At 33.0% G+C, this 25,817-nt stretch overlaps 1 protein-coding gene and 1 pseudogene across 4 annotated transcripts in view; both read left to right on the top strand.

Moving 5' to 3' along the window:
• The first annotated feature begins 942 nt into the window (after positions 1–942).
• The window catches only part of LOC145277672 (nucleoporin SEH1-A-like), a 149,754-nt gene continuing 124,879 nt past the window's right edge, over positions 943–25,817 (top strand). For 2 of the 4 annotated variants that reach the window (XR_013868192.1, XM_080129337.1), the window contains exons 1-4: positions 985–1,212; positions 11,099–11,149; positions 19,246–19,351; positions 21,462–21,580. Coding sequence is in view for 2 of the 4 variants with exons in the window: in XM_080129337.1 (XP_079985463.1) it covers positions 1,102–1,212; positions 11,099–11,149; positions 19,246–19,351; positions 21,462–21,580 (387 nt within the window). In the remaining 2 variants the exon portion in view is untranslated. Of the gene's footprint in view, positions 1,213–1,759; positions 1,843–11,098; positions 11,150–19,245; positions 19,352–21,461; positions 21,581–25,817 lie in introns of those variants that run through there. The other 2 variants (XM_080129336.1, XR_013868193.1) reach the window with 2 other exon arrangements.
• Positions 20,646–20,784, top strand: LOC145278448 (U2 spliceosomal RNA; annotated as a pseudogene).

Genomic DNA, 25,817 nt, shown 5'->3' with positions numbered 1-25,817 from the left:
GCACCCCCTCCTCGTTTGCGAAATAAGCAAGATGGCCGCGACAATATCGATCTTATTAAAATTTGATTTTCCTCTGTAAAAAAAATACTTGATCAAATTAAGTGATTTTTTTTAATGAAAACTTCATTCCATGAGGAGTTCGTACAATATAACTTTTTTTTTTCAATATTTTCATTTTTTTAATGTCTTGATTAAACTAAACAAGTACCAAAAATAGATTTAATTAAAAAAAAAAAAAAAAAAAACACCTTATTTCTTTTTTAGGTGCTAATGCAGAGAGTGATCGTATTTCCACGTTTAATTAAAATTTTATTATATGTTGTTGTTTTTTATTCAATTGTAAGGTTTAAGTACAGAATAGGTAGAAAACGCCCTCCTCTCCCCATGTTAAGAATGGCTTTTTAAATAATAACGTTATTATTTCAGCACGGATCGATCATCAGTGAGTACCCTTTTTTAATTTGACAAACTTCGAAAAAAAGATTTTGAAACTCGTGAGATTTGTAAGGTTTGCCATTTTTACCTAAATTCATGTACAAAAAGTCTAGTATATATCTACTATATATATACATATATTGTGTTCGAGTCTAAAGTAAATAAGTTCTTGATGAGCCGTTCCATATAAGTTATCAAATTTACCAAATTTTCATTACTAATGATTACTATATTGTCCAATTTCTACTGTACACTCTTTAACCCTTATCCTTGAGTGGCCTCTGGGCCTTGATAATGTGGTGATGCCTACGTAAATATATATATATATATATATATATATATATATATATATATATATATATATATATATATAATGATAATATTTAGAATAAATTAAATGATGCTAAAATGTAAAAATAAAAATAAAAATAAAGTGGGGTGGACACTTTTTAAAAGTGGACATTTAGAAAAGCAGAGAGACTTGTTAGCGGCACGTGTTTGGAACTCCTACTTCCGGTGAATTGTAACGAATGCAACATGAAACGAGTGATTTGATTGGCTGATACTTTTAGCGAGTCGTTTCTGTATTTTGTAAGCATAACTTCTGAAAAAGTCGGTATTTTTGTTTAAGCTCAACCGATTTTATTAAAAGAAAACCCGCGAGAAATGTTTACACCGAAATCGATTCAAACTGACCATGAGGATTTGATACATGATGTTGCCTACGACTTTTATGGAGAAAGACTTGCTACATGTTCCAGTGACCAAACGGTCAAGGTCTGGTTGACTTTTATTATTTTTAGTTTGGTTATTTTATTTACCACTCTTAGTCAGGTGTAATCTTGAAAAGCCAGTACACTAGGATTAGCACACTTTATCCTACAAAAATGCCTGAGCAGTCCCGCCAGCATTTTCTGATCGGGGCGCTCGCTCCATGCGGTTAGCGATAAACTAAAAGAAAGTAAAGCCTGGTAGGGTTGACGTCTTGAGATTAAACAGGACCATATTTAAGCCGACAGCAACAAAGTCACTGTCAAATTGATTACCAAGAACGAATCTCGAACTGATATAGACAGAAAATAAATGAATTAAACTTATATTGTTATGTCCATTAAATAATAAGGTACTTGTACCGTTTAATGAAGACATTAAAAAATGAAAATATCGAAAAAAGGTTAACCCTTACATGGGTTTGTTTTACCGTACACATAGATTCAAAAAAGTTGTCAAAACAAATATAGAACAAATAAATGTTACCAAAGGCAAGATTAGTTACTTTTCTACCCAACTGGATATGTTTTTAGTGTTTATATTTAATGTAACATGTTTATTCAGCTCGAAAAACATAGTGTTTACCGATGATGTATTGCAAAATTCAAAATGACGGCCGACTCTCTCTCTGAGACGGTAAGTTTGGGAAAAGGAGTTATAAATTAAAAAAACTATCAAAATGCTGCTAAGAACTCGCCGAATATATGTCAGCCTATGTCACAGTAACAATAACATTTACATATATTGAAAGAGTTTCTAACACGCTGAAATAATGAACATAATTTAGAAAGCCATTCTTAACATGGGGAGAGTGTTGTAACTGTTCTGTACTTTCACCTACCACTTTAATTAAAAAAAAAAAAAGATAATGTAAAACATGACTTTAACTTAAAAATATGGTAAAATTTATCGAGAGCGCTGTTGTTTTGGGGTTGTTTGGAAAATGGAACGGAAATTTCAACTTCGTTCCGTTTTGTACACATAGATTCGAAAAAGTTGTCAAAAAAACAAATATATAACAAATAAATATTATCAAAGGCAAGATAAGTTACTTTTCTACCAAACTGGATACATTTTTTTTGTTTTTATTCAATGTAACATGTTTATTCAGCTCGAAAAACATGCAGTGTTTACCGATGTATTGGAAAATTCAAAATGGCGCCCGACACTCTCTTTAACATGGTAAGTTTGGGAAAAGGTGTTATAAATAATAAACTAGACAAAATACTATTACAAAAACACCGAATATATGTCAACTAATGTCACATTGTCACGGTAACATATATTGAGCGAATTTCTAACAGTATTTTGTCTAGTTTATTATTTATAACATCTTTCCTGAACTTACCGTGTTAAAGAGAGCGTCGGGCGCCATTTTGAATTTTCCAATACATCGGTAAACACTGTATGCTTTTCGAGCTGAATAAGCATGTTACATTGAATAAAAACACGAAAAATATATCCAGTTAGGTAGAAAAGTAACTTATCTTGCCTTTGATAACATTTATTTGCTATATATTTGTTTTTTGACAACTTTTTCGAATCTATGTGTACAATAATACAAACCCGAACAGCTTTTGGAAACCTATAAAAGTTGATATTTCGAATGTGAACGGCGAGTTTTTGATGCGCAATTAAAAAACAAAAGGTAAATGTTTACTTTAACTACAACAGAACAGAACACCGACCAATAAATTTTTTTTTTTTTTTTTTTTAAGGTTTTCGGGGTCGCTGACAACGAATCTGATATTCAAACCCGTCGCAAATTTACCCCTGAACCCTCGCACTATTTTGTGCCAACTCATCGCCATAGATATTTGTATGACACATAGTATGTATGCTGATACAGGAGGAAATATTGGGGGTTGGCGGCCTTGGTCGCAAAGGGTAGAATTAGCTGGTAAGTTCTTGGCAAAGAGTTTGGCTTTGTCTGATGCTGACGAGATTACCTCAGGTCCATTGATGATGGTTGGGATAGAGTACACGCTTCGCTTCTGTTCAGGATTCTGTTTGCTATTTGCCAAAACTGATGGGAACCAAGTCGCTACTCAGCTACTTTGGACTTGACGGACTGAGCATACAACTCTCTGGCGTTCTTTATTACTTTTGCCAAGAGGCTATAAAATTTGTAGGAATCTCCTGATCTCAGGACAGTTTGCTTTTCCAGAGTTGACTAACAAGGATCTTGCCTTGAATGGTAACTGAAAGCAGTAAGAATAAAGGATCATATATACTTGCAATTTGAGAAAGAAGCTCACGCTTAGTTTTGACTTCAGTGTCTATCACGGTAGAGGCTAGTCTAGCTGTGTATAGATGAGGGGAATAACAGTACCCCAGGATTTTTTCGTAGGTGGGAACAGTGAGTGGTAATAGCCCCATCTTCGATCATCCTGTTCTGCAAATCTGTACAGTTGGAGTTAGAGGAACAAAACCTTGAATCCTGCATCCTTTAATCTGTCACGAACAATATTATAAACAGAAAGCAGTGAGTCGTAATCACAACCAGTATTGACTAAATTGTCAGCATAAAAATTGTTAATAATTACAGAGGAAGACTCATCTGAGTTATATTTCTCTGTATGAAACTTGAGTATGTAGCTCAAAATGAAAGGGCTGGCATTCAAACCAAAAATGATTGAGTTATACCTATAATATAACCCTACCCCTCTCTTCTCGGAAGGCCGAGCCGCATCTGTCGCTATCCTTGTTCACTGGAGCATACTTGTGATGTACTTATGGCCGTGTTCGTCGCTCCCAGCTCACAGGACCATAGATGCAACCCAGCAGGGCTACATTCTTACTTGTCTAGTGGTGGACCCCTTAAGGGTGATCAGACTCTCACTGGTCACTGGAAAATATCTTTCTGCTGCTCAGGGCACGCGAAATGTGCATGACCCTAAGTCCGTGTGGCAACATTGTCGATTTCGGCCGTCACTCTGGCTTCGTGCTGGATCCAGTCTGTCTCCTTCATTATCTGGCGTCAGGGGATATCTGAAACAAACTGTATCTTCATCCAGGCTGGCAAATTGAGAACAAGGAAAAACTCTGGGACATTTTTTATATAACGAAACAAAATAATTATTCATAAATCGTTTACACTTGTTTAGTCGAGTTCTTTGATTCAAGCTTCATGATGCAGGTTGCATACTTAAGTTCCACTAATCAATTTCCCAGCTAAAAACAAGAGCTTTTCAACTTAGCTCTTATGAGGTTCCCCCACCCCCAGGCGGGGTGAGAGCGATGTGTACGTCTCGATGCCAGTCAGTAAAAAGCACTCTGGACTAAAAAACCTAACTCCAAAAAGTCAATCGTTTTTATCAAATCAGAAATTCCTCCCTCTGCCTTTTTGGAGTTATTCTTCTCTTTTCCGTTATCTTATTCTTTTCTTTCTCTCGTGAACTCATTATTTTATTCTTTTCATTTTCTCTCCCTTTTTTCTCTTCTTCGTCTTTCATGACCATATCTCTCCCTAGGTTCAATTTATTTATTTATCTGTCCAACTAACTTATCACTTGGTTTGATCTGGCAGTTAAACACAACAGATGGGCCCAAAATCACCTCCCAGACACCAAAACAGACCTTTTGAACCCAAGTCATTGTATCTTTCAACAAAACAGTATTTCTTTAATAATTTGAATTGTTGTTCTAATCCAAACCAGAAAACGACCCTGTATTGCTTTTTCTGCCAACTTGAGAATCTCATTATCATATTTATTTATTTATTTCCCATCGAAATATTCACTATTTCTTCTCTTATTGAAATATTTACTCTTTTCTGTGGACAGGAATCTTATAAACATCTGTTTTTCCTCTCCCATCTTCTCTTCCTCTATTTGAAAAGCAAAATTATCTGGTGTCGCCAGGGATCTCGTCATATACCTATAGGTACACAATTTCTCATTCACTTAGAGAAAAAAGCAGAATCTGTTTTTGTCCTGCTCAGTTTGCAAGTGGATTTGCAGGAAAGCCTTACAAAGATTCCTTAAAAGGACATAGTTATTTTTCCTTAAGGCTAATAGTAGGTCACGCAGTTGTGCTGTCAAGTTTACTCCAGCATACAGTGCATCGTTAATAGAACCCCCCCCCCACCTTTTCAAGGAACAATTAAAAATGGGACAGATTTTTGTGGTGACACCAAGGTCCTCCTTAATACTGGGCTTATGAGGGATATAGCAATATTTTTCATAATCTCCAGGAGTAATAGAGAAAGATTCAATGATACCAGTTTGTTCATATTCTTCGAACACTCATAAATATTCATTATTAGTCCTCGCGCGAAAGAGCGGGACACAGAATGTTTTAAATAATAATAATAGAATAACAATAACAAAGACTTTCGTCGGCGAGGACTACTATTGAGCATAACCAGTTATACAGTCCTTTAGAAATTTTCATCTATTTTTCTCGTTATCTACTGAATATTTTTGATGAAACCTATATGAAATATGTTCCTTATTAAATTGTACGGATTTTCTATTCTGAAAGAAGTTTTAAAAAATTTAATCTAAAAAAGTTATTTTTTAAAGTTTTTGTTAAAGAAATTCTGATTTTCTCATTCAGACATGTATGACAAAGAGGGAGTTGCAAAAAAGAGTTGTGGTGTGAGGAGAAATACAAACTGAAACAGAATATTCAGACCTTTAATAATACAAAGAGGAGGGGGTTGCAAAAATGAGTTGTGGTGTGAGGAGAAATACACACTGAAATAGAGTAGGAGTTTTATAAATACATGCAAAACCGCATTTATTTTTTTAAATCCAAATTAATAAATTAAATAAAATATCTTAAAAAGATACGATACATGCTGATGACACAACCATCTATGGCAACACATCAAAGGCCATAAATGACAAAGTTTTCTCTAATTCTCTCTCCTCTGATCTTGAGCGCGTTGAACAGCGGGGGAAGAGGTGGCTGGTCACTTTTAATGCATCCAAAACCAAGCTTCTATCTTTACATCATCAACGCTCTGATCCCCATCTGCCATCAATTGAAATGGATGGTTCTCGTCTTGGGGAGGCTCCATGTTTTGAAAAGCTTCTGGGTTTGACCTTTACTCCTGATCTGAAATGGAACACGTACATCAGGTTTGTTGCCAAGGACACTGGGAAAATAGTGGGATCCTTCTACCGCTCCAGAAGATATCTCACTACTGATGCAATTCTCTATCTGTATAAAAGCCAAGTACGTCCAAGGATGGAGTACTACTGCCACATCTGGGCAGGAGCTGCTAAAAACAGCCTATCCTGCCTTGACACAGTACAAAATAGACTTTGTGGTTTAGTGGGGGATGCCCTTTTCTCTTCCCTGTAGCCTCTCTCCCACAGAAGAGACGTTGCAAGGCTGTCTTTGTTTTATCATTATTTCCATGGCAAATGCTCGTCTGAGCTCCAATCTCTCGTCCCCCCTCGCCAATCTTTCACGAGAAACACCCGTCTGACAAACTACTGTCAAGTCAATAATTTTCCCCACTCTTTATCTGTGCCTAAATCCAAAAGTAGATTTCATGAGCAGAGCTTCTTTCTTAGAACTTCACGATTGTGGAACTCTCTTCTGTTCACCTTTTTCCCACCTGACTACAACTTGGATGTCTTCAATCCAACATAAACAAATTCCTGACAAACCGCCCCCTTAAGTAAGACACTCTATCAAATCCCCAATACTAATGATTACTACAATACTATCTCATTGATTACTGTACACGCAATAACCCTTATCCCTGAGTAGCCTCCGGGCCTTGATAAGTGGTGAACTCCATCTAAAAAAAAATTAAAAAAAAAATAATAAATAAATCAGTTTTTTTGGCTATAAGTAAAAATATCTGACAATTCACAAGTCTAAGCAATTTCAAAATTTCAATAAAACAAATTTTGAAATTGATACAAATAATATATATATATTATTCCTTGATTGGAATTCATTTTTGAGATGAGCATTATATATTAATTTATTTTTATTTCGGATTATTAGTCTCATCTTTATTAGTTGTTGTTTTTTATCTTTTTATTGTTTTTTGTTTATTCACAACGTTTCGGCCAACTATTCCTCTGGCCTTCGTCAGGTGGTAACCGCGACGGATAGGATCTTCGGATCTCCTAACTGCATTCTCAGCAATCACTGCCATCCGTAGTTGTTGTCATCTCACCACATTTTGACAAATTAACCTCTGGCACGCTTTGGGTGGGATTGAAACCGCTATCTTCAGACAATGCTCATCTGGAACCGTAGAGATTCAACGTCTCTATCAACTGCGCCACGGGCCCCGAAGGGCGATCAAGGTTGGATTCTTTGATCTTATAAATCTACGTTTATTTATTATCTGATCTTCCATTGTCGGGTCCTTACCGATTGGTATATATTATATATATATATATATATATATATATATATATATATATATATATATTATTCCTTAATTGGAATTCATTTTTGAGATGAGCATTATATATTTATTTTTATTTCGGACTATTAGTCTCATCTTTATTAGTTGTTGTTTTTTTATCTTTTTATTGTTTTTTTTTTGTTTATTCACAACGTTTCGGCCAACTATACTCTTGGATGGCAGTGATGGCTGAGAATGCAGTTAGGAGATTCGAAGTTCCTATCCGTCGCGGTTACCACCTGACGAAGGCCAGAGGAATAGTTGGCCAAAACGTTGTGAATAAACAAAAAAAACAATAAAAAGATAAAAAAAACAACTAATAAAGATGAGACTAATAGTCCGAAATAAAAATAAATTAATTGATACAAATAATATTTGCTTAGTTTAAATTAAATTGGTTTAAATACAAGAGTATTTTCTGTGATTATACTCACATGTCTTTTGTAGCCCGTTTTTTTTTTTTTTTTTTTTTTTTTTTTTAGATTTAAAAATTTATTCTACTAAATTATGGTATCTAACAATTTCATAAACAAAAATATCATAAAAACTAAATTTAACTTGAAAATGCTATGAAAAATAGCCTTTTAAATTCATCAAAAACTGTTTTTCATTAATAATTACTTTTCTACCTTATCGTTTTCTGTAATTTTTGGATATGTTAATATTTGCAACATGACTATTACCTATGTACCATTTATTTTACTTGAAATTGAATATTTTTTCATTGTTATAATATAGAAGCACCAGTTAAATAATTCAAAATAACAAAAATGATTTTTGTTTTCATAGATTCCATCCATTACGTAGATTCCATGAACAAAGCTTCTTTCTTAGAACTGCACGCCTGTGGAATTGTCTTCCGTTTTCCTGCTTTCCGGCTGAATACAATATGGTTGTGTTCAAGTCTAAAGTAAATAAGTTCTTGATGAGCTGTTCCATATAAGTTATTAAATTTACCAAATTTTCATTACTAATGATTACTATATTGCTATATTGACCAATTTCTACTGTACACTCTTTAACCCTTATCCTTGAGTGGCCTCTGGGCCTTGATAATGTGGTGATGCCTTTGTAAAAAAAAAAAAAAAAAAAAAAAAATTTAATTATTTTTATTGCGCAATAATTTATATACAAATTCAGAATAGGGGTATGTGAGCGAGAAAAAGCAAATCTAGTTCAGGAAGACGTCTCCTACAAGCGAACCCACTGTCTTTCTCCCTGGTACTTCTAAATAGAAAGTTGGGATGATTTAGTGATATTCTCTTATGCCGTTTGTTTTGTTTTATTTACGACAAAATATGTAAAAGTAAAAAAATGAGTAAACTAATTTAAATAGAAAGTATCCATTTCATCATTGTTGCCGTATTGGAAATAGCAATCTGGTATGAATAAAAAAAGATCCCCAACTATATTTTAGTATGGATTTTTATTGTTGAGTGGGTGGAGGTATAATTTATTTTCAACAATTTATTTATTATGTGCGATGCTTTTAATCTATAACAGTGTAGTAAATAATGGGCAATCAACAATTTCCCCGCTATCCAACAATCTTGAAATTGTTTGCACGGCAACCGAGAAGGCTAATCTGCTTGCCCGTCAGTTTGCCTCCACTTTGGATCCAGCAAACCACTCCCTCCCAGATTTTCCAGACAGAAACCACACTAGATAATCTGAAAATCACTTCCTCTCAAGTACATGATATAAAAAAACCTAGACACCTCAAAAGCATGTGGACCTAATCTCATCCCAGCTGTACTATTAAAAAAAAAAAAATGCTCTGCTGAGGTTGCTCTAGTTCTCTCCAAACTTTTTAACAAATACCTTAACAAATCTTTCTTTCCTGACTGCTGGAAAACTGCTTCGGTGGTACCAGTTTACACAAATTCTGGCAAAAGAACTGTCCCATTAAATTATCATCCCATAAGCCTCCTCCCTCTTTTCACCAAAATATTTAAGTCCATAATTAATCAAGCTCAAGTTCACCACCTCACAGCTGCTAAACTTCTGTCTGACCAACAGTATGAGTTTAAGCCAGCCCCTTCTACTGCAGATATTCTACCTGTAATCATGCACTGGATAAAGCTAGGGAGGCTAGGGCAGTAGCCCTAGATATATCTAAGGCTTTTAACAGGGTATGCCATGATGGTCTTCTCATGAAAATCAGATTCTATGGTATTACTGGACAAATACTTAACATAATTAAATCCTTCTTAAATAAGAGAAGGTTGTCCTTGATGGTCGTATGTCAAAACAATATGATATAAATTTAGATGTACCTCAGGGGTCAATCCTTGGACCTTTATTAATCCTAGTATTCATAAATGACCTCCCTGATAAAATTGTCTCTGAGATGGGTATATTTGCTGACGACACTACGCTCTAACAGGCATGAGGGGAAAGCAAGTGAACACGTATCCAAGGCAATGGTGGAAACCCTAGAGGAAGACCTCCAATCTGTAGTGGAATGGATGGTCACATTCAATGCTGCCAAGCTTCTTTCCTTTAATAATTATAAAAAACCTTCTCAGCCACAAATAGTCATGGTTAATGATACATTACCTGAAAGCACTTTGTGCACTCCTCGACTTAACGTTCATGAGGAACATGAGTTGGAACAGATACATTGAGGGCATTGCCAAGGCTGCTGCAAAGAAGGTGAGTTTGAAACGCCTAAGAGTATACTGTACTTCTACAAGGCCACCATTCGCCCCCCCCCTCAAAGCGACTGTTTTTTTATGTTATTTATCTTCAGTCTTACTGGTAGTTGTTTCAAAAACAACACTGAAAATAGGCAAGTCAGCTTTGTCAGTACTGATCTAGGACCTGGCCTAAGACCACATTGGCAGTTTATGGTTAATACCTGGAAAATTTGTCAAAAAAAGCTGACACAAACACTGCCATCCGATAAGCTCAAAATGCTGAAAACAAAACTTTCAAGAAGATAAGACTTATCATAAGTTTAAGTATATGAAAGAAGTATTTTTGTTTTTCAAGAAAAGTAATTTAAAAACATTTTTCAACAAATGTTTTAAAGTAATTTTTTAATTTTTTTTTTCATGAAAACAATTATGATTAAAAGCTTTTAAGAATGTTTTTCAAGTATAGTATCAAATAAGTGATTTTTTTTTGATTCTGTGAATAAAAATGTCTGCTGACAGTTGATCGGTTTCTGCCTTTTCTGCCTGCTTACCGTAAACTGCCGGGAGATGCCTACACAACCTTGGGCCAGGTTCTGGATCAGTACTATTTTTTTTTTTTTTTATTTATTTTTTTTTTTAGTTAATTTATTTTGAACCAAATGCCAGAGAGGTTTTAAAAGAAAGATGTTAACACTACCTGTTTTATTATCCATGCTCCCCCTGTCCTCCAGGCATCACTGGGTAACCCTGCTAGTACAAGCTAAGTGATTGTTCATAACAACATATTTTCTGATTTGCTCGAATAATGATGTAAAATTCTCTTCATTTTTCTCAACTGTTATCACTGTTTTAAAATTTTTTTTTTTTTTAGATATGGGACAAAACTGAAGATGGCCAATGGCAACAAACTGCTTGTTGGAAGGTAAGTACCAAATTATGAAGATTTTTAAATTTCATTAAGAAAAGATGAGTGTTGTTTGAATTAAATGTAGAACAGTTGAGGTAACGGGGTCGGTTAGCATGGGAAGATCAAGGAAAACATCTCGGCAATCAGAATGTAAGGCAGACATTAAACCTGATGATTTCTAAAACATTGTGCTTGAAATTCAGTACAGAGTTCGACACCACTGACCTGAAGAAGGTCAGAGGTTATGTCAGATGAAATGTAAGCATAAAATCCAAAACTAGAACATTAGTCCAATAATACAAATAATTAATCCTCATCTCAAAAATTCCAAAACATTCCTTTTATTGTTGAATATTTCCGGTTTCACGGAAACACTGTAAACTCATTTTGCAGGATTGAAAATACTTAATGAATCTGCTTTTCAGTCAATGATCTGTTTATATATTTATATATCACATTCCCTCTTAAACTAACTGATCATTATGGATTTTAGAACATAGCTGCTAGGCACAAGAATGCATAATGTGGACTATATTAAGTTTTATGTGTAGGGTACAGACTGGGTAGAATTATAGTATATTAAGCAATTTAATGCTAAAATGCAACCGCAATAGAATTCAATGAGAATAAAAATGAAAGTTTTTATTTTCGGGAACTTTTTTATATTTATCAAACGTCTAAAGTCAATATTGTCTTATCAGTTTACATATCTTTTTGTGCAACAAGACACCATATCTTTCTTAATCTCTACCAATATATAAATGAACTTTGTCTGTGTGTTTGAGTTTGTTCCCTATGGACTCCAAAATGGCTGGGTCAGTTTTTATGAAATTTCACACAAAGGTACTTTATGTGCCTGGCAGTGTTCTTAGATAGGTTTTGTATCGGAATGTCTTCAATAAGTATCGATAATCGAAATAATCTGATGAAAGAAGGAACAGGCCGTTTTGACCAAAATTAACACCTTACACGGCCTAACATCACAAGTGCATTTGAGAAGTTTTATTATCGCACAAATTGAAAGGTCCGGCATATAAAAGCAGCAGTAGACTTTTTGATATGACAGGGGTGTGTTCGAAATGAATGTTTCTGTTTAAAGCACAATTGAACCATGATATTTGACATTTTCATTTTAAATTTAAATTCAAGCCATTATCACCACACAAGCAGTAAGGCCATGCATATAAAATCAACAGTAGGTGTTTTGATATGACAGGGCCTCGTTCGAAATGAATGTTTTTGTTTAGAGCACAATCGAAGCATGATACTTGACTTGCATTTTAAACTTTAATTTAATCCATTTTAATTCAATAGGAAGTGGATGGAGAGAAATTTTCTATATGCTTACTTCTATTTGCCTCAAATTTAACCTGGTCACAAATGGCTAGATGTTAGTATGGCAGTTGTATGCAAATGACCGAGCTGTGTGCGAAATGATGTCACGGCAAAAAATAAAAATAAAAAGGACACGTGCGCAGACTGGTGATCACATTAGAGAGAGGACATGAAAGAGACGTGTTGCAGGGGTGGCCCAAGAGCAACAGAAAAAGATGTGTTATTCTGGAAAGTACCTGTGAAGAAATGTTCCGTTGTCTAACTTGGGGGGGGGGGGTCAAGTTATTACTTGTCTTTTGTTCCTTGCGACAGACTCTGCATACAATGTGTGGGTCCTGAATGTGGACATGTAATGACTACATTACATTAGTAGCATGTCATGCCTGTTTTAAAATACAGTGTAAACGATGCGTGTTCCTTTGTTGAATTTCACCAGCAAGCAAAAAAGGGAGTTAACTTGTCTTTGTTTACAATTAGGTGCTTATTCAGATTGGCACTTATGACAGCAATTGAAAGTAAAGAAAATGCAGAAAAGTCTGTATGATATATGTGTTCCTTATGTAATATTCCAAAAATCACGCAATTTAATCAAGTTGTTTTTTTTTATATACAAGAAAATCAAACTAAGTTAATCATGTTTTTGCTAGCCATGATTAAATCCGATGAAATAAAAAGGGGAAACAACTCAAGTTGACATGTCAAGGTGAAAAATAAATCTTACGTTCAATGCAATTTAGTAGTAAAATCGATAAAATTTTTAAGTTTTGATTTTCTTAGTTTTTAAAAACCGCTTGATAGATTTACGTGATTTTTGGTATATGACATCTTCGTTCTGTAACGAGTACGTACATCATACAGAATGTTTTGTATTTTGTTTACTTTTACTTGCCACCAAAAGTGCCAATCTGAATAAGCACCTTAAATTAATAGTGTAACAAAATTTGCTGATAAATCTACATTAGAAAACCATTTAATTAGCATTACGAGCGTATGCTGTATTTTTGTGGACATCGGCAATATTACATACCTAATGTGCTTCAACAAGTCATATCTTTTGTATTTGTTGGTCAATTTTTAAAAGAATTACATTGATGGAAAGAGAATAGAATAAGCATTCCAATGATGTTAATTTATTTTTCTTTTATGCGTTCAATATTTTTATGCTCCAAGTTAAAAATGAAAAAACGGTAAAAAATGATGACAGTAAAAATGGGAAACAGTTTTTTCAATGTTTACATTTTATATGTTACATTTGGATACATATGTGCGGGGTTAAATTTGATTGGATATGGCTGAAATTTTACAAACTACATAAACATAGAAGTCCATCTCTACTGGTGTTTGATTTTTTTTTTTTTTTTTTTTACAACCACAGAAAGCAAAGTTACGACCGAGCAAAGTTGACGAAGAATATTTCAAAATTGATAAGATAAATCGGCACATATCATCCATTTTCATATAGATAATAATTTCAGAATTATTTTCATGTATAATATGTAAATATTTGATAATTATTAATTGCACAGAATTTTCTTTAAAATCTTATCTTTCATAGAAATCAAATCTGCTTACAGAAAAATGGTCACTAAGCGCGTCGTGCACTGAGCTTATTAAAGTATTCTCTTAAAAATAGAAAACTGTCTTACTAGACTAGTCATAGTCATTTTTTATTCTGAGTTTGTCAATTTAAAAAAATTATCAAGTTTTTCAAATTTGATTTCCAAACAATATTATTTTGTTGTTTTTAACGCTTTTAGTACACATGCACTAAAAACGTTAAAAAACAACAAAATGTACTAAGTACATGCGTTTAACTTCTTATTTGTACTTAAGGTAGAATTGTGTTTTTTAGTGATCAAAAAAAAACAAAAACAAATATATAACAAATAAAAGGTATTTGTGCATTTATGTTACCATGCTGAAATAATAATGTTATTATTTAGAAACCCATCCTTAATGTGGGGAAGGAAGGGCGTTTTTTGTTAACTATTCTATACTTTCACCTAACAATTAAATAAAAAAAGATATTGTGAAACTTGAATTTATTTTTAACTCATTGTCAAGACTATTTTTTCGAATCTGTAAAACAAACCCCTTTTTTTTTAACTGAGGATATCTAAATAATAATAATAATAATAATAACTAGCGAGACCTGTGGAAATTCTACAGCAGCATTTTTCATATGTAATATATTGTTGCTGGGCATTCTGTAGTCGTTCTGTTCAGCATGAAAGAAGGCGCAATAATATTATTCTAGCCCTTTTATTAAAACTGTATCGCCCCCGTTACTAAAATAATAACTTTGATATATTTCCTGGGCTGATTATTTCATTACAAACACACACCGGTCAATTAACTCACATTTCATAATTTTTCATAATTATTGAATATGTTACTATGTCCGACAATAATTTATCATAATTTTAACTCTCATTATCGCCTCTCCCCTTACTAAAATAAAAAATTGATATATTGTGTGGGCTGATTATTTGATAAAAAAAAATATACAATTATCAATTAACTCACATTTCATCATTTTTCATAATTCTTGGATATGGTAATAATTTCGATAATATTTCATCATTTAAACTGACCATATCGCACACATTACTAAAATAATAACTTAGATTATTTCATTACAAACACACCAATCAACTCACTTTTCATCATTTTTCATAATTCTTAGATATGTTACTTATTTCGACAATCATTTTTTATAAGTAAAACACACCTTATAGCTTCCACCTTTACTAAAATAATAATTTTGATATATTGTCTGGGCTGATTTTTTTCATTACAACACACCAATCAATTAACTCACATTTCATCATTTTTCATAATTCTTGGATATGTTACTAATTTCGACAATCAGTTTTTATCATTTTGACCGACATCATCGCCCCCTTTACTTTTGATATATTGTCTGGTCTGATTATTTCATTGCAAACACTAATGCATTAAATCACATATTATCATTGTTCATAAGTCTTGGATATATTACTAATTTCGACAATCATTTTTCATAATTTTAACTATCCTTATCGCCCGCTCTACTAACATAATAACTTTGATATATTGTCTGGGCTTATTAGTTTATAAAAAACACAACTATCTATTAACTCACATTTCATCATTTTGATTCTTGGATATGTTACCCTTTTTGACCATATTTTTTTTTTAAAATTAAAACCATCCCTATCGCTCTCTTTTACTAAAATAATAACTTTGATATATTGTCTGGGCTGATTATTTCATTGCAAACACCAATGCATTAAATTACATATTATTTTTCATAATTCTTGGATATGTTACTAATTTTGACAATCATTTTTCATAATTTAAACCATTCTTATCGCCCTATTTTACTAAAAAATAACTTTGATATATTGTCTGGGCTTATTACTTTAAAAAAAAACACACAGCTATCTATTAACTCACATTTCATCAATTTTTATAATCCTCTGATATGTTACTAATTTCGACAATCACTTTTTATATGTTAAACCCACATTATTAACCACCCACTACTAAAATAATAACTTTGATAAATTATCTGAGCTGATTATTTCATTTCAAACACACCAATCAATTAACTCACATTTCTTCATTTTTCATAATTCTTGGATGTGTTACTAATGTCGACAATCATTTTCATCATTTTAACCGACAACATCGCCCCTTTACTAAAATAATAACTTTGATATATTGTCTGGGCTTATTATTTCAAACACACTAATGCATTAAATCACATATTATCATTTTTCATAATTCTTGGATATGTTAATAATTTCGACAATCATTTTTCAGAATTAAACCATCCTTATTGCCCTCTTTTACTAACATAATAATTTTGATATATTGTCTGGGCTGATTATTTTATTATAAACACCAATTAATAGCCTCACATTTCATCATTTTTCGTAATTCTTGGAAATTTTACTAATTTTGACAATAATTTTTCATAATTTAAACACATCTTATCGCCCTCTTTTACTAAAATAATAACTTTGATATATTGCCTGGGCTGATTATTTCATTACAAACACACCAATCAATTAACTCACATTTCATCATTTTTCATAATTCTTGGATATGTTACTAATTTCAACAATCATTTTTTATAATTAAAAACCCACATTATGCCCCCCTCCTACTAATATAATAACTTTGATATATTGTCTAGGCTTATTATTTCATTACAAACACACCAATCAAGTAACTCACATTTTATCATTTTTCATAATTGGATATGTTACTAATTTCAACAATAATTTTCATAACTTTAACGCACTATGTTCCTTCCTCCTTACTTAAATAATAACTTTGGTATATTGCCTGAGCTGATTATTTCATTATAAACACATCAATCAATTCCGGGTATTCTCATAGTATATATGTTCCACCTATCTTATCCAATCCCGGGTGACGCCACATATTCTGCTAATATATATCTTTCATCTATCTCATTCGATCCCGGGCAGCACTGTATTCTGCTACTATATGTTTTCCGCCTATCTCATTCAATACTGGGCGACGCTTTCTCATTCAAACCCGGGACTGACTTCAATCCCGCCACCCCACTCTTAAAAAATATACATGAAATAAAGTAATGTTTAAATCGTAAACTGTTTCAGCCATTTCTGGGACTGACTTTATATCCCCCAACCAACTGCTAAAAATATACATGAAATAATGTAATATCTAAATAGTAAACTGTTTCAGCCTTTTCATGGGACTGACTTAATATCCTCTACCCCATTGTTATAAATATACTTTAAATAAAATAATGTTTAATGCGTAAATGGTTTCAGCCATTTCCGGGACTGATTTCATATCCCCTACACTATTGTTAAAATATACATGAAATAAAATAATGTTTAAATCGTAAACAGTTTAATCATTTCCGGGACTGACTTCATATCCCTCCCCCCACTGTTTAAAATATACTTGAAATAAAGTAGTGTTTAAATCATAAACAGTTTCAGCAGCTTTTAGAAATTAATACATAAAGACATTAACATTGTTAAGTATTAGGCAACCATTGCTTCAACATGAATTTCTGAGTGTAGTATCAGTTTCAGCATTCCAGTGACTTTTTTTGTCATGGTTAATGGAGAAATCCTTCATTATTGATACAATTTTTATTTTTGTTACTGACCAGAGTGCCTCTTTTGGGGAGCTGGTTACCCCCTCAATTTTTAACCGACTTCATGTCCAACTCTGCCCTTGTGGAGAGGCAAGTAAACAACAAAAATAGAATAAAAAGGGACATTTTTCAGAGCCTCTTATAATTAATCAGAAGAGACATTTTCAGTGCATTTTATAATTAATCAAAAGGGACATTTCCAGGGCATTTTGTAATTAAATCAGAAATTACTTTTCCCAGTTACTTTTGTAATATTAAAACTTTGCTACATTAAATATTTTTTGTTTTAATCATAAAGGTTTTCGAATATGCTGAAAACGAATCTCGCATTTAAATTTTCTGGATATTAAGTTATGTCATTTCTTACGTTATTGCAGGTGGCCTTCTTGGTATGTGCGTTTGTGCATAGTTTCCCAGGGTTGCGTTTGCGCAGTTGTGCATACCAAGATGGCCACCAGCAATAACATAAGAAATGATATTGCTTAATATCCGGAAAATTACTTATTTGTAGAAAATTTAAATATTAAATGTGATATTCGTTTTCAGCATACCCTAAAACCTACAAAAGTAATCATTTTAAATGTTAAGGTGGAAACAAGGTGAAAAATTACCTTTTATTTCTTTGTTTACATAATGGAATTTTCAGTAAAACAACAAAATAGAAATGGCAAAAATTACCATCAGCTGGTGAATATATAGTTGTTGCTTATTGGGATTCCTGGTATCCTGGTACTGTGAAAGCTACATCGAGGATTCATGTAGAGTACGATTAATGGTTGCAACTCAGAAAATAGGGGTATATTTTGAGCCAGATAGAGAGGATTTACAAAATTCAAAATTGGACTAGTCCCAAAATACGTAAGTTCTGGTCGACTATGGGAATTTCCATCTTTGACAGAAATCCAAAATCTGTATGAAAAATTTTCTTTCATTTATTTCTGAGATTAATTCATATCTACTCAATTTTTTTTATCTTGGAGGGGAGTAGTAAATACTGGCCATGAATGCTCTTTAGGCATTCAATGGCTACACCCAAGATTAATCTCTCCTTTGGTGAGGAGGCAGGAAAATGCCTATTCTTAATAAAGCTATATTTAAATACTACTATAATACTTAGTTTTGTTCATAAATAAACACTTACTGTATGATACCATGCACCAGTTTAAAAAAAATTGAAATTTGTACATCTGAATTTATAATTCATGGCTTATGGTAAAGAGATACACCAGATTTTACTGTATAATTAGAAAGAGCACACAATTTTACATAAGACTGCCAAGTTTCATGAAAATAGCTTGCAAAATAAATAAATGGTGGCGAACTTACCGAATTTCTTAAAATGTTGAGGTCCGTAAAAAACAATGTCCACGGAAAAGCCTAAATTTTGGCACTTAAAATTCTCATAACTTTTAAACTACTGATGGTATTTGCATAATTCAAACGGTTTTAAGTATCTTTTATATAGCTTTTTTCATGCAAGTTGATAAAATAACAATTATCTAAAAGAGAAAATCGACTTGTAATGCTAATTTAATCATCTGATTAATTGGTAATTGGCCAATTTTATTATTAGGTTCACATTTAAAATGAATTCCGAAACATTTAATTAATACTCTAAATTTATTTTCAGGCACATACTGGTTCTGTTTGGAGAGTGACTTGGGCCCATCCAGAATTTGGTCAAGTTATAGCAACTTGTTCGTTTGATCGAACGGCAGGCATCTGGGAAGAGCTTCGTAAGTAACTCATTTGAAAAAACTTTTTATTTTTATCTTTAAATTGGTTTTGGTAACGAATCATATAAAGAATGTGTGGTACAGAAAATTTCCATTATTTATAAACGTGATATTTTCTCCTACAGATATACATTATTAGCATGCAAAGAATATGAATGACTCGCATAATATCTCGCACATCCTAAGAGAAAAGAAAATTGTCAAAATCACATACATATTGTGAATAATATCCTCAAAATTCTACAGTTCACAAACACAAAAAGTATTGTAAATATAAACTTTGTTCTAAATAATCCAACATCTTGAGTGTCATTTTCACAACGTTTCGGTCAATATAACCTTCGACCTTCTTCAGGTGTATCTTGTTGAACTTTAGAATGTTCGCAAATGCACATCGATTTATACACAAGATCAACTTATGCACAAGTATATACGGTAAGTCAATTTCTTAGAGCCATCATATAAAATTGACATAAAAAGATCTAGACTTACTTTTCAGAGTTTTTGAGATGAGAATTGATTATTTGGATTGTTTGGACTATTGTTCTCATCTTGAATGTTATTTTCATAATGTTTCGGTCAATGTAACTTCTAAATTTCTTTGTATTTTATTGGTTGAACTCGGGGGGAATCTGCACAGACTTTTGAATGGAAACATTTATTTAATTTACAAGGATAGCATGTTCTCATTCCATCAACCATGACTGGGTAGAAGTCCTCAGTAATTCACAATTGTATTTTAGGTGTCGCCATCGCACTTAGGATTGAACATTCAACCTCCATAAAAATTAGTAAATTTTACCATGTACTTTATCCACTATGCCACAAGTCATTGCAGGCAAGAAAAGCCTGAAGGTTACATCAGCTGAAACGTGAAAATAAGTCAAAGATGAGAACAATTGGAGTTTAACAATCTTTTTGGAGTTTTATTAGTCGCGTGCAAGCAACTCTATAAGTCACTCTGTCGGTCGGTCTGTCCGTAACACTTTTGTGCTTGGCCTTTTTGGTTAAGATCAAAGGTCTGTTGTTAATAGATGCTGTTCTTAGCTTATTAAGCTTTTCTTGGCCTTTTGGCCAAGATCAAAGTGTAGTATCTTTCTGGCAGATACTGCAAGCAAAGACCATAGTTGGGAGCAACCCCACATATAAAACCTTGGTCAATATAAGGGAGACCCTTCATACCAATTGTCACTATCCAGCTCCCCTACTCCCTGGGGAGTTGGTCCCCATTTCTCCTCTCTCACATTAAAAATCGGCCTTGTGCCTAATTTGCTCGGTGGGGGAGCAAATAAATACCGCTTTTCTTGGCCTTTTGGCCAAGATCAAAGTGTAGTATCTGTTCTTACTACATGTTGTACTTATATTTGTAACTTTGTGATATAAAGTGGGGGATCACTTTTCTGTATTAATTTAATGTAAAATTATCACCCACTTTACAACCAGTCAGTCTCAAAGCCATTCAAGTCATTCTCCAGATCATTCAAGTTGTTTTTGAAGGATGTCAGTTATTTTTTAAGCATTCAAGTCATTCTTAAGGTCATTCAATTCATCTTAAAGTTCAGTAAAATCATTCTAAGTCATTCACTTTTTATTTATTTAAGTCATTTTTCGGTCATTTTAGTTTATCTTTAAGAATTTCATGTCAATCCTACATTCACGCATTCATTCATTACACGAGAGCACGCGACTAATGGCTATCGGCTTTGTTTTTCTTTACAGTCTACATACATAATGTCCATAACTCGTCCGTTACTCTTTAAATAATTAGGGATTTACTAAGAATTTTAATACCAGAAGTGACTTTCTATTTAACAGTTTTAATGCTTCCAAATTCATTGTTTTGTTTTTTTTCTTAACTATTAACAAAAAATTGAAATAGCTTGCTTGTTTGCTAATAAACCAAAATGCATTTTTGTTCATTTAATTTTGCAATTACACTTTTTTTTTTAAATTTAATTTTATACTATTGGATTCAATAAATCAATAGTAAATAACAAAAAATCATGATGAGGCAAGAAATACAGAATGGTAACAATTTCATTAATATAGACGTATATGTGTACACGCACGCACAAATAATTTTCCTTTTTAAAAATTCCCTCATTTTCAGCTTGTGAGTCTCGAGATGAAACTTCCAAAACAAAATGGGTAAAACGACCAAATTTGGTTGATAGCCGCTCATCTGTAACAGATGTCAAATTCGCTCCAAAACATCTTGGCCTTCAGTTGGTAAGTAAAAAAATTCTGTTTCGATACAAGCTGGATTGTACGGGCCGAGATGGGTTCAAAAACGTATAGATATTGTAAAAATTGAGTTTGTGGCTGTAAGGTTGGAGAATGGTTAACAAAAACAAGCTTATATTGTTATATTATGAACCTTTTTTCTAGAATTCAAATACACAACAACACATTTGGCGTAAGCAACAGTCCGTTTTTATTCCTCGTCTGTTTTTCTGTTATGGTGGATAGAGAGAGAAGTGGGAGAGCGACAGAGAGAAGTATATCGTTGCGTCCACTTGGTTGACAATCAAATCCCAATCTGCCAATTTTTTTTGTGTCACTTTTTCCTGTCAACTTTTAAAAGCGTCAACATAACCAGATTCCTTTAACTGCTACATTCTTTCTCAAACAATAACAAATTTTGTTTACATTCATGAGAAATACTGAAACAATTCTGATTTAGCTGTCATGTTCCCCACATTTCATCCGCAGACGCGTGCCACATTTTTATCCATATAAATACATATATGTATATACACATATATATATATACTAGCATGTCAACCCAGCTTAGACCGGGCCCTTTGTGTAACAATATGACAATAGGGTTGGGGAATATGACGGCCAAAAACAAGCTTTTATGTATCATGAATATCGAGAAGAAGTGGAAAAGGGAAAGGAAACCGCTGCTGGCAGGTTGGCCATTGATAGCCTGTGAACGTGAAACTCTGCCCTCTCTCCCTACTCTTAAGAAAAGTCAAACTTTGTAAAACTGGTACTCTGTACTGATAATGAGTAGCTGTTTTGGTTATGTGGAATGACATGATACTTTTTTCCTATGTATTATGTCATTTCACACAACTAAAACGGCTACTTGCTATAAGTATATGTTCTTGACATGTTCGGTGTGGATGTCTGGATCATCTGGGCTCATGAACAAGTGAGTGAAAGTAAATTCTACCTCTGATCTGGTTGATGATTGCGTATGCTGGTGAACCATCGGATATCACAAATGCACTTTCCTGTATTATGTTCTATACCACTAAAAACCCAATATAAACTGTTTCATCCTGGGGTGCATACATCATACAGACTTTTCTTTAATTTTCTTTTTTAATATAAGGTTTAAGTATTTCCTTTAGTTGAATATTTGCTGCACAGGATGAACTTGAAGTCCTATGCATGCAAATGACTCTCTCTCTCTCTCTCACACATACAAACACTCTCTTTTTCGTTCGCTCACTTACTTTGACACTGCACACATTCTCTCTCAACATAGATTTTTCTCATTTTCTCTTTATTTCTTCCAACGTCCTTCATGCTTTCAACTGTCCTCTATGATGTTTTTTATGAAAGTACTTCGATTCATCAATTTCAACAACCACTGGGTCTCCATTGGCATCTATGGATTTACTCACCTAAAATGCACTTTTACCAAACTTTTTTTTCTTCTAGAAAGAGTTGATTACCGCCATAATCATTAGAGCCTGACCATATATTTTTATTATCACTATTTGAATGGATTTTATTTCTTTCTCACTTTATCTTTTTTCTTTTCCTGTTATTTTTTTCTTGCTGTGTTGCCTTCCCTTTCCCTCTTATAAGGCAAGTTTATATTTTAATTTTTTTAAACAAAGACTGATTTTTGTCAAATTGCTAAAGCTTATTCGTTTTTTACTTTATTTTTAATGAATTTTTACTCCTCGTGTCTTCTATTTTATTAATTTTTTTTTTAATGCTTGTGTATTATAATTGGATACCGAAAATATTTTTAAAAAATACATTTAAAGTAAAAACACTATTACATAATTATGTGTCATGTTGAAATTAGTAAAATTTTCTAAAGTTATGAAAATGATCTAAAAAGTTTTACAGAAAAACATCATCATTATCAATTGATATATCTTTTGATAATCATAACACAGTACATTCACTTAGGGTTACTACAAAGGTTTATTTACAAAGGGGATACAAGGCGAGGATCTGTCTCTTGGAACTCTCTGATTCCCGGAGGAGTATATCTACATTGTCTGTATATTGTACAGAGAGGTGCTAGGTCATTCCATTATAACACCATCCCTCAAGCTAAATTCTTCCCTAGAATTTGGCTTTACCATTTAGTTCTTTTTGAGCTTGAACCAAAACGTTCAGCTCTTTTTTTTTCCACTTCTCCTTACAATTTGCATTTGTGAATTCTTCGATTTTGGAGAGTGACTAGTTTTCGGAGTTACTGATACTTCTCTTGGTATTTCCGTGTTGTTTGGAGGTTCAATTTGGAAAGTGTCGTACAACACTTCCATTGGTAGCTCTCCGTTTTCGGCAGTTTCCATGTATGTTGGTCTCAATTGGTTTATGTCTTTTATGAGATAATGTGCATCCTTCTATTCTCCCGATTCTTTTTGAGACTATTCCATCTTCCTAAAAACGCTTTCCTGCCTGATAGCTTTTAAAGAAACCTTTATCATTGTCCTTATACATCCTGTACTTTGCATTATCTTTAATGATTTTTTCTCTTTTTTTTCTTGGAATTAATCAGTCGAACACAGAACATACTTTCCTGGCAAACATTATTTCAGCTGGTGATAAATTTACATTAGTATTCTGGTATGACATTATCGTGTAAATTGTTAGGAATGTTTGAAATTTTTTTCTTCAATGTCGATGTTGTTCTTTTTCAATGCTCTTTTGCAAGGTATCGACAAAACTTTCTGTTTGCCCATTAGACCAAGGGTTATAAGTTGGTGTTGTGATATGTTTCATGGCCAGTGACTCACAGTAGTCCTTAAATTTTTGTCTTGTGAACATGGTACCATTGTCACTAACAATTGTTTTTGGTGCTCCAAAACGACCAAATGCCTTGTCTAATGGCTTTATAGTGTCTGCAGCTGTGTGGTGTTTGTATTTATGAATTTCCGGCCATTTTGAAAAACTATCCACAATTACCAGGTGATTGTCCTTTCAGTGGTCCTGCATAATCTATATCGATGCGTGTCCAGGGTACATCTGTTTTCGGCGAAGGTTATATCCTTATGGGTGGAGCTTTCACTGCTAGTTGGCAACCTTTGCATAATTTTACTGTTTTATTCTATATCCTGGTCCATTTTAGGCCAGGATGTATATCCTCTCATTAGAGTTTTCATTCTGGAGATTCCAGAATGACCCATATGAAATTCTTTCAGAAGTTTCATTTGTAACACTTGCGGTATTACCACTCTATCTGCCATCATTAGAGTTTCATCACGTATTGAAAACGGAAACACTTTTAATCCTTTTTTCTTCTTTTCATTTTACCACACTTGTTTTCTTATCTTGTTAATGTATTAGTCCATTTTCATTGATTTTTTTTTTTTTTCTTTCTTTGAGTGTTACAGGTAGTTTTCTAACTAATATTTATTAGTATGTATGTTAGTTCATTTCTTCTTTTAGTGCCACTATAACTGTTTTTTCAAGCCTCTTTAGTTGTTCATTTCTATCCCTGCCACACTTACTTTTCTACAAAACGAGTTTATGGGTTTCTCCCATAAATTAAATAGTATCATCAAGTCGATACCAAATAAATTAGAATTTTTTCCTGGTATGACATAAATTTTGGTCTTTACTGTATTTTCATTTAGTATCACATTTGTATAAAATTCACCTTTGAATTTTAATCTATTTCCAGAAACACCTCTGGCAATTTTTTTCCGTATTTTGTAACTTTGGATATCCAATTTTCTTCCAAGTTCCTTCATCAATTAAAGATATATCACTCCCAGTATCCAGAAGGCAGTTTATTTTCCAGCCATTAATTTTGACATCAATATATTTTCTTTTCTTACAGTTCATGAACTCTTTTTTTAGAATCAGTGGTGTTTATTCTTTCAGGCTTACGGTCTTTTTTCATTTTGCATTCCGTTGATTTGTGACCTTTATCTTCGCACTCATAGTATATTTTATTTTTAAAGTAACACTCTTTTGTTTTGTAATGTGATCTTTTTCCCTCCACATGTTCTACAGTATTTTTTTTCATAGTGGACACATCGTTTAACCCTTTGTACTTTGGCAATATTTTTTTCTTCAATACTTGTATTGTCCTGTTTTAAATTCAACAGCTTTTGACACTCTTCCATAACTTTTTGTAAAGTTATCTCAGTGTCTAGATTCATGATTGATAATATCCTTAAACAAATCTCTTTATCTTTAGCGGCTGTTAAACCTTGAACAAATATTAAACATTTAAACATATCTTCTTTGGGGTCTTTTATCC

Source organism: Euprymna scolopes, chromosome 6 (genome assembly GCF_053919585.1).
Source record: "Euprymna scolopes isolate OS-2025 chromosome 6, ASM5391958v1, whole genome shotgun sequence".
NCBI classification, from domain to species: Eukaryota; Metazoa; Mollusca; class Cephalopoda; order Sepiida; family Sepiolidae; genus Euprymna; species Euprymna scolopes.
Note: the sequence above shows the minus strand (reverse complement) of the source record. Positions and strands in the feature narration are given on the sequence as shown.